The sequence below is a fragment of the Dermacentor variabilis genome, chromosome 1 (assembly GCF_050947875.1).
Source record: "Dermacentor variabilis isolate Ectoservices chromosome 1, ASM5094787v1, whole genome shotgun sequence".
Taxonomy (NCBI): Eukaryota; Metazoa; Arthropoda; class Arachnida; order Ixodida; family Ixodidae; genus Dermacentor; species Dermacentor variabilis.
The window spans coordinates 206,913,411-206,930,127 of NC_134568.1; the positions used below are offsets into that span (position 1 = coordinate 206,913,411).

At 44.5% G+C, this 16,717-nt stretch overlaps 1 protein-coding gene across 7 annotated transcripts in view; it reads left to right on the forward strand.

The window, feature by feature from the left end:
- The window catches only part of LOC142591373 (heat shock factor protein 1-like), a 170,120-nt gene that overhangs the window by 105,069 nt on the left and 48,334 nt on the right, over positions 1-16,717 (forward strand). For all 7 annotated transcript variants that reach the window (XM_075703710.1, XM_075703737.1, XM_075703702.1 and 4 more), the window contains one exon: positions 5,091-5,371. In XM_075703710.1, the coding sequence (XP_075559825.1) occupies positions 5,091-5,371 (281 nt within the window). The remainder of the gene's footprint in view (positions 1-5,090; positions 5,372-16,717) is intronic.

A 16,717-nucleotide genomic window follows, 5' to 3' on the forward strand; every position in this document is an offset into this window, starting at 1 on the left:
CTCCCTTTTGGTTGAAAAAATTCTAGTGCATGGTTTCAGAAGATCATGACCAGCATGCTTAGCGAATTTATCAGAATTTTCCACAACATGTATGTGGATCACATCATCATTATTCAAAGGCTTGTGATGACCATGCACTGCTTGCATCTGTCCCGGGTACTAGAGGCACTTAGCAAAGCTGGGCTAACGACTAACTTAAAGAAGAGCAAATCCTTTAAAAATATCATTGTCTTCCTAGGGATAGTATTTGAGGAATAAGCAAAAAGCATGAAAGAAGGGTCTGTCAAGCACACCTCCCAGCTGACCAAACCATATGATGTGCATTCTCTTTGAGTGTTCCTGGGGCTCGCTGGACATTTTAGGGCTTCTATAAAACACTACGCCCTAAATACCAAATGCAGAGAAAATGATGACACGAAAAGATGCTCCATTTTTGTGGACTAGTGAATGCGAAGAGACGTATCAGCAGCTCGTAAAAATTATGTCATCTGACCTGGTGCTGACAATACTGGACTTCTCGAAACCCTTCGAGTTAAACACAAACGCTTTCCATTATAGTAGTGGCGCTGCACTATACCGGGGAGATGAGAGTGAGTGTCGAAAGAGACAGCAGTGATTGAACATTACTCATACACATTTACCAAAGCAGAAGTTAACTACCCAATGACGGAAAAAGAAGCATTGGCAGTTGTAATGGCCTTTCATTATTTCAGGACATACCTGGAAAGCAAAGTGGAAGGCACACACTTCAGCCTATTCACCGACAACCAAGCACTGACATACATTCCTAATCTCACAACCTACAGGAAGACTGGCCAGGTGGGTAAGTGAAATACAGCAGTTTGCTTTCGAAGTCGCTCACGAGCCAGGAGAAAAATTACCAGACGTAGACGCCTTGTCAAGACTGTTAATTAGGAACCCAGATGTCAAGTATGCCACCCATGTGTTGTTGTATGGCATGGAAGAGATGATTCTCAAAAATGGTAGGCTGCTCATGCCTGAACAAGCGTGGAAATAACTTTAAGACTGTATCATGATTCTCCGGAATCCGATGGTCATGACAGTTTTTGGAGGATGTTATGGAATATTAAACAGAGATTTCACAGGAGTATGATGAAACAGGATATTTCAGAATATGTGAAAACGTGCCATCAATGCCAGCTCCGCAAAGTGAAGTTCAGGCCCCGTGGAAGCGCAATGGCTATACCAAAACACTCGGAAAAGCCATTTGAGACTACGCACCTTGACTTCGCTGAGCTCAGAAAAAAGGGGGAGGGAGTACGAACTACACAAGCTTTTCTACTGGCCACTGATGAGCGCACACACATGGTGACAGGCAAGTCCAGAAAAGAAGATTGCAGCAGTATTATCTCACTCCTTAATCAAGATATGTTCAAACACACCAAAGTAATCATCGCTGACAGTGGTCGAGCTTTTAGAAGTGATCGCTTGAAACAACGGGCTGACGAGAGGAACACAGAACTTCATTTTGCTGCGCCATACCATCCAGAAGTAAATGTACTCGCCGAAAGAGCGATACGAGACGTCAAACAGTTCATCGTGCCTTACCCAGGATTTCCAGGCAGTTGCAAATGTGCCCTTGAAGCGGCTGTGAACCACCACAATCACACATGGCTGGCTTTGGGTGCACACTGTACTTTGCGTACCATGGCAAATCGGAACGGCTTCCCGCAGACCACCTGTTGGGCATTATGAATTCTGTTGGTGCTGCAAGAACAAAAGAAATCTGAAGACCAAAGTGCAAGATACAAGACTGCCACGCAAAGAAATTATGACCACCGACATTCAGTAAAACGACCGAACATACAAGTAGGAGATTACGTGCTTGTTTGGAGGGGTCTGCAAGGATCAAAGGCTCCCTTTACAGGGCCCTACAAGGTTGTGAAGACCACCCACCAGCAAAGCATTTTAAAGACTCTGTGCTACAGTGGACTACATTGAGACAACATCTGTGAACATCATGGTACTATGTCAAGCCAGGAGGGTTGACGACAGAGGGGAGGCCCATGTAACGCTCGTGAGAGAGAAGGAAGAAGGACACAATATAGACCAAGAGAAGAGGAAGAAGAGAGGGCCAGATTAATTATGCCTGATTAAACGGAACTGCATCCAATGCAGAAACAAATGTCATTGCAATCTGTTCACAGTGTTAACAACAATAATGTTTTCTGCACTTACAGTGAAAGCTCGTTAATTCTAATTTATGGATAACTCGAACTGTACAATTTGGTCCGGCCAAGCTCCACAGAAGTCTATGTATAAAAAAGCCCGTTAATTCGAACGCGAGTAGGTTCTGCCACGGATAATTTGAACTAGGCGCCACCGTGCCGGCGGCTTGGCGCCTGTCACACGGCCAGACAAACGCGTCTACTGCCTACACACAATGCTGCATTGCCTCCGAAATGGAGAGAATGGCGAGAGAAGGCGAAATCGGGAAAAATGTAACTGGCGCGGGCTCGGATAAAAGGTAGCGGCGGCTGCCTCCTCTCCATTCTACGTGACACTTTGCAAATCTTTTGTAGCTGCTAATGTGCGGCAGATGGCGCGGCAAGCACCAAACACGGCAAATCAAGTGCGTCGCAGCTGTGCTTGCAATCAAGAACCGACGAATCGGGGCCTCGCCACCTTCACAAGTTCAGCGTCTTTGTCTCGGCAGTCTTCATCGGTTGTGCACATCTGTTTTCAGCTTAGGAGGTACCAGCCGTCGCGATTCTTTGTGATGGTGTTAAGCCTCGGCTAACGTTCGTTTCGGTGGACATCGGTGGTGTGGCACAGTCGGGCCCAGGACTTGAAGATGGCGTGTGCCCGGGGCACACGCCATCACTTTCTGATGCGCCAAATTTCTGACATGCCCTACTGCTTCCAAATCGTAGTGTACCGCTGTTCTCCTTCACTTTCATTAGTTCGAACTTTCGTTAATTCGAGCTGAAGCGGCTTTCCCTTGCGATTCGAATTAACAAGCTTTTACTGTACTGACATGCCCAGAAAAAAAGATTCCGGGTATTGCTCTTGCATGCAATCATAACCTACTGGGCCTGCTCCTTGAGGGGATGGAGGTCATGATGAGCCATTGCAAGCAAAATTCATCAATAATCAACTAACACCTGTGCTTCGACTTCTCTAAGTCAGAAGGCCAATGCACTGCAGCCAAGCAAAGCCAAAAAAGTGTGATCTTGGGGCAGCTTCCCGTGTCTAGTCATACACCTTTTCTTTTGTTGGCTTTGCTCTGAACGACTTGGAAAGGAACTTATTGCTTCTTAGTTGTTCTGCCATGCTGTAAGTAAACTATAGTGCCTTGAAAATGAAGACTTGCACAGGTGGAATGTTGGATCTACATTAAGGTAATAACAGCTGCAACAATACAATGGAAAGAAACATCATTGATTAGGTTACCAAGGCTCAACACAAATGTAAGCTGCACATGAATAGGAATGTATGTCCATGTCCAGATTACATGAAACTCATATAAGTTAAGCAGGGGGCTGTATTCTCTGTTGATTTGGAGATGCTTTCTTTTTTGCATATGGCATACAGTTATGCCTCACTGGAGTGACAGGCATTTTGCCCACTGGCTTATCTAATCAGCATCCATTGAAAGTGGTATCCCTAAAACTGATTGGCCAAGAATACTTATTTATGAGCAAGTACACACTAAGTAGTTCAGCAAATACAGGGTTTGTCCGGAAAATAGTAGGACTGAATTTTTGTTTTAGTTTATTCACAATTTTGATACATCGATTTAATGGTGTTCAAAATATGCCCCTTCTGCATCAACACAGCATTTCCAGCAACTCTGCCAATCATTGAAGGCTCCCTGGAACGCAAAAACTGGAATGCTCTTCAGCTCCCTCATTACGGCCTCTTGAATTGCCTGGGCTGAGCCATCGTACAGTCCTTTCATGACCATTTTCAGTTAGGGGAACAGGAAGAAGTCTGTCGGAGCAGCGTCTGGGCTGTAGGGTGGTTGGGGAAGCTGTGTGATGCCATGTTTGGTCAAGAAATCCATGACAGTTTTACCCAGTTTGACGCAGAACTTCACCGCATAATGCAGCTCTGACAAACAATTCATTGTGCAGATGACAAGGCATTTTGAAGGGGTTCACCTTAAACTCGATCTACACTCCGTGAAGGCTTGCAGACGACTGGCGACTGGTGCGATCGTAGCTAAGACCCCCCACCACCCAATTAGCGCAGTAACATCCCGCTCCTTCACACGTTTTGGTGGGAAAAAATCAGTACTACTAATTTCCAGACAAACCCTGTACGTGTGGTGCTAGCTTGCATCTATACTTGCCTTGTACAAGCAGTAGCAACAGTTTAGAAAAGAACTGTAGTCAAGGGGCAAGTCTGAGAAGCCTTTAATGCAGTGCAGCAGCAGTGCTGCTGCATCCTGTTTAATTCAGGCAGGGTGTTTGCCAGGCACTGAGAAGTTAACAACCCCTTTATTATGTGTTGTTGCTAACAAAATGTCAAAAGGTCACTGATGCTTATTTTTACCACTTTTATTTGTGATTTTGTTGTAGCACAAGCTGAACAAGGACAACAGAAAGGCACATCTTACCCGCACAGCGCTGTGTGTAGCGCTGTGTGTGTCAGATGTGCCTTTCTGTTGTCATTGTTTAGCTTATGCTACAACAAAATAGATATGCCATACCAACAAGCCCCTATAGCTATCCTCATTTACTTGTGAAATGTGTGACTAAAAGAAGAAGAAAAAGAAGTTTATTGCTGTTTTCAGGTTAGAGAGAAGTTGAGAACTTGTTTTTGCATGTTTTGTTCCCCTTTGATGAGCCACCATTGTGGGAAGTTGTGTACATACTTGCTGCTATGAACATGGCCAACAAAAACAAGACAAATAGTCCATAGATAAATGTTGCCAAGTGAGCCACCAGCAAAATAGCTATAATGAAAACTATGCCAAGAAATTAATTATCATGAGTTCCATTTTAACGGTAATATAATCCATGAGTAAGTCTTGGTTTACAGTATGAGAAACTTTTTTTGCACTTTTCTGACCAGTTTTAAGACCGTTGAATTTTAATGGTGCCTTTCGTTTTTTCCTTGTGCAGCCTGGAAGTTCCCAGTATTCTGAAGGCCCTGTAATTCACGATGTGACTGACCTGATGGAAGAGCTTGGTGACACAGGCAGCACCGTTACTGCAGAGCCGATGACTGCTGCCCAGTCCCCGAGGCCAGTTGCGGTCTCTACACCTTTGACACCTGCTCAGTCGTCGGCTTCACCAGCGTTCTCTAGTGATTTGGATGCTGTTCCTATAGTGTCCAGTCCCCTTAGTGCCGCAGATGCCCTGGAGCCTCTGTGTTTGCTCGACCCTTTACAGGATGCAGAGAGGTGACCACATGCTTTCAGTACTAGTAGCAAGGTTGACCGTTTAGCAGCCCTCTATTGCAAAGTTTCGAAGTAATGAGGAAACCTATAACAAAATGACAGCATTAATTGTGTGTGCTCTCCAGTGGCATTTTTCAGCAGGCTGTGAGGGCAAATTTATTGCCTGGAAGAATAATGTAGCTGAATTAATATGATCCAAGATCATGACCCGCTGCAGTAGCCCACTGGTTATGGTGTTGAGCTGCTGAGCTCGAGATCGTGGGTTCGATCCAGGTGGCACCGGCCATATTTCGATTGGGGCGAAATACAAAATGCCCGTGCACTTAGATTTAGGTGCACATTGAAGAATCCCAGGTGGTCAAAATTGATCCAGAGCCCTCCACTATGGCGTGCCTCATGATTATAATGTGGTTTTGGCATGTAAAACCCAAAATTAGATCTTTCATCTTAAATCCAACATCGTGACAACTGTGCCATTTACATCATTTTGAGGGTTGTACTGATTTCTGTGCTGAATTGTGTCAAAAGCAGAAAATTGGATGAAATTGTACTGCACTGCACTGACCTAACTAATTGTAGTGATATGACATTTAGGGGGGAGGGATGCTCATTCATGGTGTTTCAAGAAAGTGTGGTTCACCGTATCACTTTAGTTCACCTCCATGCATAGCATGCCAGCGTGTGATGCAAGTCATGAGACACTGCAAATTTGTGTAAATGTTGCCAATGCCAACATTCTTTAACCCTTTGAGGGTCAGTGACGTAAATATACGACGCCGCAAACAAGTCCAAAATGGTCGATGCCATATATTTATGGCGCCGTCTGTACATTTAAAAAGCATGCCACTTTCCTAATTTTTTCTTTCCTGGCATGTGCTGCCACTATGTTGGAATACAGGGAATTTTTTCTCACATCTTCCTCTCTCGGTTTTCGTTGCATGGTTTGTTTTAGAGCTAGTTTGCTCTAGCGCGTCTATATAATACCGCTCGCACATTGGCACGCGCGTGGGTGGGCAGCAGTTTGGGTTTTGTTCTGTGGGCGGTTTCGGCTTCTTGCACTTGCAAAACTGATGGCTATCTCGTTACTAATTGCTCAAAGGGCGGCCGCCTGTTTCTCGCTCGTTTAGTGCTCACAGGGGTGAGCATAGGAAGGATGCCGCCGTGCATGCGTTTCCTTTTATTTTTTTTGGGAGACTCCCAATATCTAATTGCCTATGATTGGCGATAGCATGAACATTAGCAGAAGTTTGTCACACGTTTTGCTTTTTTTACAGGCACACAATCACGTAGTTTTCTTGGGTGTGCTCACCTACGCAGTTCGATTAGGCTATGGACGTAAATATTAGTGTAAGAGCAGGAACATTTGAGACTGGCGAAATATTTGCGTGTGCACATATTCTAAGCCTTGGACTATAACAATGCATCAAATTTTTAATTCTTATAAGTTTATCTCCTTTTTTTATTGTTGTTATTCATGAAAGAAAAGTATGTATATACCAACGCAAAATATTTTTTTCTCACTTTACGGTCACTCTAGAAAAATTACGGTAAATTTTTTTCGAAATAGGTCCCTCAGAAGAATTGGAGTCTGCAATAAAAAAAATCGACCCTGGGCGGTCGCATATGGCGAAAAAAATCGACCCTGAAAGGGTTAAGGAACCATCCAGTACCATGCAGAACATATTCTGTGGATCTGATGGAAAGACCCAGTTTCAAAATGATATAAACAAGTATGGCTTTTTTCCTTATGTAAGGAATTATATTTTCAATCTGACTCTGAAAGTTTTAAAAGAATTCCATAATTGAATTCTGTACTAAGAATACTAGAAGAAAGTTTGGCTCAGTTGTATACTTGCTACTCCAGTATTGCTGTTCAGCCAGCAGGAGAATGATGGAAGTGCATGGATTTGCCTAGACTACATCCTTCTGCCTTCAAATGGCCTTGTAGATTCTTACAATAATGTTTTTGAGCCTCACACTGTTGCTAGTTCTACGGTAACAGTGAATCTCATTCAGCCTCTAATTTTCACGATTCAGCTTTATTTGGAACATTGCTCACAAAAAGTAATTTTTAGAATATAAGAAATAACTTCAGATGTTGGATGCTATTTCTCCATCATCATCGTCTAGGTTTAGTGACACGTACTTGAAAGAGTTGTGATTTATTAAAGTGCTAGAAATTGAAGAATGAAATAAATTTATCAATATAACACACTTACTTGCTTTAGTGAAACATTGTAAGGATAGTACACAACATATTGGACCTTAAAAAGAACAACAGTAAAAGCTGCATTGCACTTTATTGATAAATTCATGCCTAATCGGCAGAAAAATATAAGTGCTATCCATAATTATCGTGGTGGCTAAATGATTGCAGTGTGCAATTTCCCTATAGTAATTTTAATATATGATGGATTACATGAGTTGACATACAGCTGTAAAACATAATGAAATGGTTGTCGCCCCATGCGATGCCACATAATTATGTATGAATTAGCCACTACCAAGAAACCCTGTTTTTCATCAAAAATAATTTCTTTATTAGCCTAGGGCTTCTAGGTCACTAATTTATTTCTTTAGTTTTCCTTTTTTGGTATAGTGACACTCTATAGCCTTTGCTTCACATGTCACATTGTGAACTAGTACAGGAAGCCTTGTCCCTTTATTTCTACCAGGCACTTCAGCTCATGTGTTTCCTATATGCTTCTCCTTTCCCCTTTCAGGCTCCTTCAAGGAGTGTCATGTGTCATTTCTATACTCCTGTGTTAATTTTCTTAGAGCATCTGTCTTGGTGGTGCTGTGATCTGGCATGTGCTCTGGCTGCCCCTCCAATATGGCATAGATGGGTGTTTCGGTTGTGTTTGAATGTGCAGTAGAAAAGTAGGGGGAAAAGACTCATGCCTGCATATAGAAGCCGGGTTAAAGGGACTGTCTGCCACTCGAAACATGTCTTTGGATTGTGGTTGGAGTCTGAGCAGTCATATTGACAGAAACGAGCATGCTTGTATTTCGTAAACAAGGAATTTTATTTTTATTTGGCTCTGAAAGTGGTGCAAGAATGGCACGTGGCGTTGCTTGATGGTGAAACAGTGCAACCAGTATGTTTACCATCACATAAACAGATGCGCAGGGAGAGTTATTTTGCTGGGATACAATTTCGTATTGCCTGAAATTGTATTTTATGCACTTCTGATAACTTTTCTTGAGATACTAACTTCTTTCTGGTTTCTCACTAGTGGGTGCGTTAGAGTGACTCGATGTCCTCCTCGCCTGCCGCTCTGTACAGGGTAGAGACAACCAAAGCGTCTACTACAGCGTTGGGCACACGAACGGCAGATACACATGAGCACCGGCAATGTGTCCCTACGGTGTCTACTATGGCATCCATGATTCACATGCCCGATGCCGTAGTAGATGCCGCGATTGTCTCGACCCTGTATGGAGTGGAAGGCGAGGAGGACATTGAGGCACCCTAGCACGTGTTGAAAAGTGGCGCCGCCTTATGCAAACAAACAGAGTCACGATGAACAGAGATTGAACGGCCTCAGAGATTTCCATTGTGTACAGCAATTAGTGTTGTCAGCGTCGATACACAGTTTTAAGAAGTCTGTGCAGATAAACAAATCCTGTTTTAAAATTTTCTACTCGCTTTCCAGAGAAACCATTGCTTCTTTAGACAATTCGCATGATAGACTGTCTATAGTGCTACAAAATAAAAGGTCCTTAGAAAACAGTAGACAGTCCCTTTAAAAAATACTACTAATAATAAAATGACAATTTTTGAAAGCACAGTGAATTTTTCGGGGGGGGGGGGGGAATTCGGTTTTAACCAAAAAGAGTCAGTGAAGGCAAATTTGCCAAAGAGCTAAAACCGCAATCACTACACATCTGTGAGCCTACATATGCTTCAATGCAAGGAGCCTGGTAATGTCAAGGTCTCGCATCAGCCTGCCACCAAAGCAATCTTTACTTTTTTTAGTATTTGCATCTGTTTTGTATACAGCTGCAACATAAACGAAGTAGGGAGTGGGGGACGGTATGATGAGAGTGCAGGGTAGCCTTGGCCCACTGCAGTGGATGAACTGGGCAAGTTCATTGATGGTAATGCGGGGTTGTATCTACCCACTCATTATTTTCTGTATTAATGCAACACATTCTCTTAGTGACAGCCACTTTTATTGCGGGCGGGCAGCCAATGTCGCCGTCTAAATTGGCCAATCCCAGTGAAAGTGCAGCCTAACTCAGTATTTTTATTGGCCGATCCCAGTGATAGTGAAGTCTAAAATTATGTGCCACAGTGTGATGGTAGGTGCACTGGGTATCTGCACTGGGGCCACTGGGTTTTATTTTGCTTTCAGTCTTATCTTTTGCCATTACAAACATTCTGTCTTGCTTATTGTGAATATAAACACTACAGCATATAGTCCCTACATACCCGTTCGCCCTGCACAGCTGCATTATTCATGCAACCATTCTAAACAAATCATAACTGCTTCACATTAGGGGTGCTATAACGTAAAACTATTCCAAACTTTTCTATTCCAATTCTGCAATCAGCCCACCGCGATTGGTCAAAAACTTTTTTGGACACCCCCACTTCACTTGTCTGTCGTGCGACGTCACGAAAACCGCGATAGCTCCCCATCTGAAATGACGTGTACATGCTGATTATGCATGATTTGACCAAACAAAAGAAAAATAGTTATTTCTGATTCGACACCTTTTCGCCATTAGCCATTGGCTATTGGTCAAAAGTTTTCAGGCTGCACCCACTTCACCTGCCTCTCACACGACTTCACAAAACCGCAAAAACTCACTGCATCAAAGTGACGTGTGCACGTTAAAGATGCATTAATATGCCGAACAAAACTGAATTTTCTTCTGAATAGCCGCAGGCTGCCCCATTCCGAAAGGAATAAAAGATGGCTGCCGCCGATTGCTCAGGCATTAGCTACTCGCACCTGCTGGAGAGCACGGGTTTATTTGCGTATAATAAAACTTTTTGCATGGCCGTGTAATGTTTTCAAGTGCTTTCGGCACGTTTATGACTTCGCTCAGCAAACTTTTTTGCTGAGGATCCTTTTTAGTGGCATTCTGAACCTTCCGTTGCATGCCACCACAATTTTCAACCACACACCGCAAGATAAGTAAGGGAAAGCAGATCAGTTGCAGACGCCGGCACCAAGCTTTTCGTCCAGTTATCGATTTTCAGTGCAGTGGCTCGGCCTCATCGAATCCCTCTCCACTTGAGCGTGCTCCTCGCCTTTTGTCAGCCAATTAGATAAGACAAGCCACTCAGTGTAGGCAATTTTATTCGTTTTTCAAGCAAACAAAAGTCGCCTCCTATGAATGAGGAGAGCGTATGATTGGTCTGTTCAGACAACCCTGCAGATGACCGCCCGATGCTTGCGTCGGCGGTTACACAAATTTGATGTCAGGAGATTGGAATAAAAACATATTGGAATAGCTTTACGTTATAGGGCCCTAGGTAGACGTCAAATACAGTTGTGTCTGCCATAGTTTATTCATTGGAGCTGTGTGCTTGCATAATGTGATAAAATTTAACTCATCTGCATTATGACCAGCAGCGGCGAGAACTATGTGTCAAGTTTAGAACAATGGACAGTCCTGCACTCTCTTTAGGGGCTATTATTAGACTGTGGCCTTTTCCGAACATTGCAAGGGGGGCATTATGTGTTGTGCAGAATTTTTTTTCCTTTGTGTAACCATGCTTCAAAGTACTGACAGTGTGCTTGAATCAACTTTATGTAGTGTCACGTCATCTACCATTTGTTTATCTTTCATTTTTCTTTAATGAGGATTTAATTATTTTATTTTTTTAGTAAATTTTATCACTCATAGTGTCTTATCCCATATAGAAGTGAAATGGAACATATGAAATGAAACATATCCGATTGCACCGCGCAGGCAATTTTCGGCCCAATTTTCTCGCAAAAAAAAAAAGGCCATGCTTTATAATCGGGTTCACAATGTCTAATTAGACATGAAATTGTGAGCTACGGTTATTGCTTGAAGCTATTCCTAGGAGAGGCCGAAAATAGGCGTTTTCGACGGGTGACTTCTTTTTTTATGTGTGTCCAATGCATTCCCCGTCCCCTAAGCTCTTCCAAGACAGACGCTGCCACTAAAGGGGTCGCTATTATGGTCACCATATAGATCAGGCGTGAGCATGTTGACTGGTCAAGTTATCACTGTCACTGTGTTATCAGCATTGCAAACATACAATCAAGGAAGCTGGCAGGTCTAAAAATTTTGTTCTGAAATTTTTCATGCATTTTTGAAGATGCCACTGCAGGTATAAGCACTTTCAAGAAAATTGCTGCCGTATGTCGTGTCCATTAATTACACTGCAGTTTCCCACAGAGCTGATAAGCGTTAACTTATGACTTAACAGTGTTCATCAGTTTTAATTGGAACATCAGTGCAGTTTGTCACAGAATTTGAGGGCCTGTTTCTCAACATGTATGCTAAGCATGGGATATCTCCTAAATGATAAGTCTTCATTATTGTTTGTTTTTGAATGCACAATTAAAACGTTGACAGCGCTTGACAACTTCTAGCGTGTAATAAAAATTTCCAACTGTGCTGTGAAGGGTCCTTAAACACTTTTCTTACCACAGCCTTTAAACATGGGTCATGGGTAATTCACAAGTGCTACGCCTAATTTCAAGGTTCTCAGTGCTTTTACAACTTGCTGTGCCATCCAGAATGTAGTTTAAGAAGCAAAATAAAATTTTCTGAGTGATTTTTTTTTTCTTTTTGCTATGTGGAGCCGATTTTAAAATGGGATCCACACAGTGGACAGGAGCAGGGATTTTTGCTGCAGACAGCGTATTGCGTGATACCTGTGATACCTGTGTCATCAAAAAGTGTTGCCTTCACTGAGTCTGGCTTTCTCTGCTCGCAAGCCAGATTGTATGGCATGTGTACAAGTATGGCAGTTGTCTGTCCTCTGTCTGGCCTACTTGGTGTCAAGTCTGTCAACACGGGCTGGATTAGTATGGCTCGCTAGGCTAGCTGTCTTGTGTGGAATTGCATTTGCAATCACAAAGTCGAGTTTTTACTTTGTTGATTTGTTGGCAATAAACACAAGTGCGATAATCAGAACGAGGTGCAAAGAACTCTGTCACCTCTGGTGCTTTGGCAACATGCGTAACCGTTGGAGTCTAGAGTAAGCATGTAAATTAGTGCAGATTCTGCAAGCGCACTCCGGCTGTGTGAATGCAGCCTTGCCCAGTTGCACCTGCGTTAAGTGGCCACGTGACTATTTGGCTTGCAGAGCAGGCTAGATTCTGTCCATACATGTGAATCCACCTTCACAAGCATGCAGAGGTGCGCACCCAGTGATTACAAAAATGGCAGGTGCTCAGGTAGTTGAGCTCTTGTGCTAACAATGTTGGTTAGTGACTCTTCTGCATCCTCAGATGATTATGTACTTGGATGTTACTAATAGCAGTGATCTGAGGATGTCAGATCGTGAAGTTAATATTCGAACGCTGGATAACTGCAAAACCAGCTCGGACCGTCAGCTGATGTTTAGTAGTGAATTTAGTTTCCTGCTTGTTGATGACTGACTGATTTGTTGTGCCAACTGGGATGTAGTGGAGATGGTGGCAGTATTATATCTCCTATATTCAGTGTCTCTACACCATATGGCAAAGGTTTGCTGCCGCTAGCTGTGCAGAGTGTGACTTTTTTGCTATACTGTTGACCTTTTGGCCGTTACAGGGTGGGTGAAAAGCAGTGGGCATAATAACAATACAATTTGTAGGCAATGCAATGATAAACTAATACGAGCAGATATAAATATATACACAAAAATGCTTTAAAGAAGGAAAAAGAAATACCTAGCAAGCATATGAAACAGGGGCAAGTGAGCTGTACATGAATATATGTACAAAAATATGTACACTCAAACCTCATTATAATGAAATGGGATGTAACGAAGTAAATGAAATTCTCCTTGAAGTCCCCATAGAAATCTGTGTATTTAAAGCTTTGCTTTAACAAAGTGAAACTGTCTGGCCATGGATATAACAAACTAGATTCATCTCTGAAACCAAAAATACCCAACTGTTGCGCACCAAGTAAATCAATTTCCACGGTATTCGGCACTCATTCACAGTGGCAGTTCAAAACTCCCGCGTCGAATGCGTCAAGAAAGACTAGTCTTTCTCACCACCATGCATATCTGCCAAGGAGGTTATATACTTAAACTCCTTGGGTCAGGCCCAGGCCGTGCATTCACTTCTCCCTTTCCCTGCGGTGCACCGTGCGAGCTGGCAGCTGGGCATCGCCTCCGAGATTGCATTGGCAGCAGTGCAGTCTCGGAGGCCACGAGCCAAACAAGCCAGGCCGGTGTGGCAAAGTTCGCTTGCCCCCTCGATCACACAGCGGAGCACTGTGTTGTGTGCCACGTGCTGCTTGACTATGATGAGCCAAGTGGGAAGCATAGCCCAAAGTATTTAAAGGTGTCAGCTATGTGAAGTACTGCAGAGTGCACTGTGCAAACATGTTCAAGCACATACTTTGTTTGTTATGCACTGTACAAAAGCTTCGTCCTCATTTATTTTAATTTTTCACCTCTTTTCAATATTCATTGGAGCTTCACTTAACGACTGTTGATTTTCTTTGCTATCTACTACCTTGTACAACAAACAATTGTCGGCAAAGAGCTGTACAGAGATTCCTTCTTCAATGCTAGAAATGATAGCATTGATATAGACTAAAAAAGCACAGTGCTCAGTACTGATCCTTGCGGAACACTCTTTACGCAGGTGGTCAAATGACTGAATTACAAGCGGCTGCTTGCAAACGCACCTTTCAAATTATGTGCGGCGCGACAAAAGCAACCGCCGAAGTGGAGGCGAGCCACATCATGTTCCGTATAAAAGGTTTCGAGGACGCTTAAACTTCGCCTTTAAGAATAAAATGCGATAGCACTCAAAGATCCCTCACTGCGTCTGATGCTTCCCTTCAACTGGAGCATATGTAGCCATATGCCATCGGCAAGAAAGTTCGCCGTCGGCTCAAGAAAGTTCTGACGCCTGCCCCGAACCGAGTTGTACAAGTCGCCGACGGAGGGACTGTCGCTATTGTTGGCATGTGTTCTGCCCGACTCGCCACTGCTGAGAGACACACCGTCGTTCTCTTCACCGTCATCGAGCATTGCCCTCACGAACTCATTCTTGGTCTGGATTTTCTTACCCATCATTCTGCCCTCATTGACTGTTCGGCCGGCTCACTTCACCTTGACTTGCCTCTCCTTGCCGACCCTGTGGACCCGCCTCCAAGCCATCTGAGCTGCATAGGTTTTATTCGCCTACCACCTCACTCTGTGACACACGTCGACTTGTTGTCCTCTCCAGCTGTACCTGACGACAATTACGTGGCCACACCGATTCCGGCCGTTATGCTTACACATGGTGTTACCGTGCCACACACTGTGCTGAAAATTACTGGCAACCGCACCTGCCTTCCACTTGTCAATTTCACGCTAACCGCGCAAGTTCTGCCTCAGGGGATCTCCTTGGCTATAATTCGCGCTTTGCAGAATGATGAGGTCGAGCCATTCACAGTGGAAGACCGTTACAGCTCAGCCCATACCGTGACGTCATCGCACGGTACTGACGTCGACATTAAGAAGATGGTCTCCTCTGACCTTACACCTGCTCACACTGAAGCTCTTTGCCGTGTTCTTGAAGGCTATCGCGACATTTTTGACTTTGACAATAGACCCTCAGGTCAAACGTCCGTCGTGACCCATCGCATAAGTACTGGCGATGCGAACCCTATTCACCGACGTCCATACCGTGTTTCTGCATCGGAACAAGCTGTTATCCAACAGGAAGTCACAAAGATGCTTGCAAACGACCTTATAGAGCCTTCCTGTAGTCCCTGGGCATCTCCTGTCGTACTTGTCAAAAAGAAGGATGGAACGTCGCGCTTTTGTGTAGATTATTGCCACCTGAACAAAATCACAAAAAAGGACGTGTACCCTTTGCCACGTATTGATGACGCTCTAGACTGCCTGTACGGTGCCACCTATTTTTCTTCTATCAACTTACGGTCCGGCTACTGGCAGATATCCGTCGATGACATGGACCGAGAGAAGACTGCATTTGTTACCCCTGACGGCCTTTATCAGTTCAAGGTGATGCCTTTCGGTCTCTGTAACGTGCCCGCCACCTTCGAACGAATGATGGACTCTTTGCTTCAGGGGTTCAAGTGGTCCACCTGTTTGTGCTATCTGGACAACGTCATCGTTTATTCGCCCACAATCGACACGCATCTAGACCATCTTTCAGCGATTCTTGACGTGCTCTGCAGCGCCGGTCTCCAGTTGAACTCGTCAAAATGTCATTTTGCTCGCCGCCACATCGCCGTCCTTGGACACCTCGTAGACGCCAGAGGCGTGCGACCCGATCCAGACAAAATTCGCACTGTTACGAATTTTCCTGTTCCGAAGTCTACCAAGGACGTTCCTAGTTTCGTAGGGCTGTGCTCTTATTTCCAACACTTTGTGAAGGATTTTGCGACCATCGCACATCCCCTTAACGACCTCTTGAAGAAAGACGCCCCTTTTTCTTGGGGTCCTGACCATGCCGCATCTTTTTCGCAGCTCACTACTCTCCATACCATGCCTCCAATTCTGGCCCACTTTGACCCGTCTGCCTCAACGGAAGTTCGAACTGATGCCAGTGGTCACGGCACAGGAGCAGTGTTAGCACAGCGCCAGCATGGACGTGATCGTGTTATAGCCTACGCCAGCCGACATCTATCATCCGCCGAGCGCAATTATTCAATCACAGAGCGCGAGTGCCTCGCTCTTGTGTGGGCTGTTGTGAAATTTCGTCCATACTTGTACGGATGCCCCTTCTGTGTCATCACTGATCACCACGCTCTCTGCTGGCTATCCTTGCTCAAGGACCCCACAGGACGACTCGCTCGCTGGGCGTTACGCCTGCAAGAATATACCTTCTCCGTGGTATATAAGACGGGACGCTTGCACCAGGATGCCGATTGTTTGTCCCGCTACCCCGTCGACAAACCGGCTGATGCGGACGCCATCGCTTGCGTTTTCTCTGTGTCCCAGTTGCTTCAAACCGGCAACGACCAACGGCGCGATCCTTCATTACGCGCCCTCATCGACTGTCTGGAGTCAACTCCTGGCGACGCCTCTCTCTGGATGTTTCTCCGTAAGGAGGGGACATTATACCGCCGCAATCTCGATCCACACGGCCTTGACCTTCTGCTCGTCATTCTGTGTTTGACTGTCCTCCAGCAACTTCACGATGCTCCCTTGGCTGGACACTTGGGCGTCTCGCG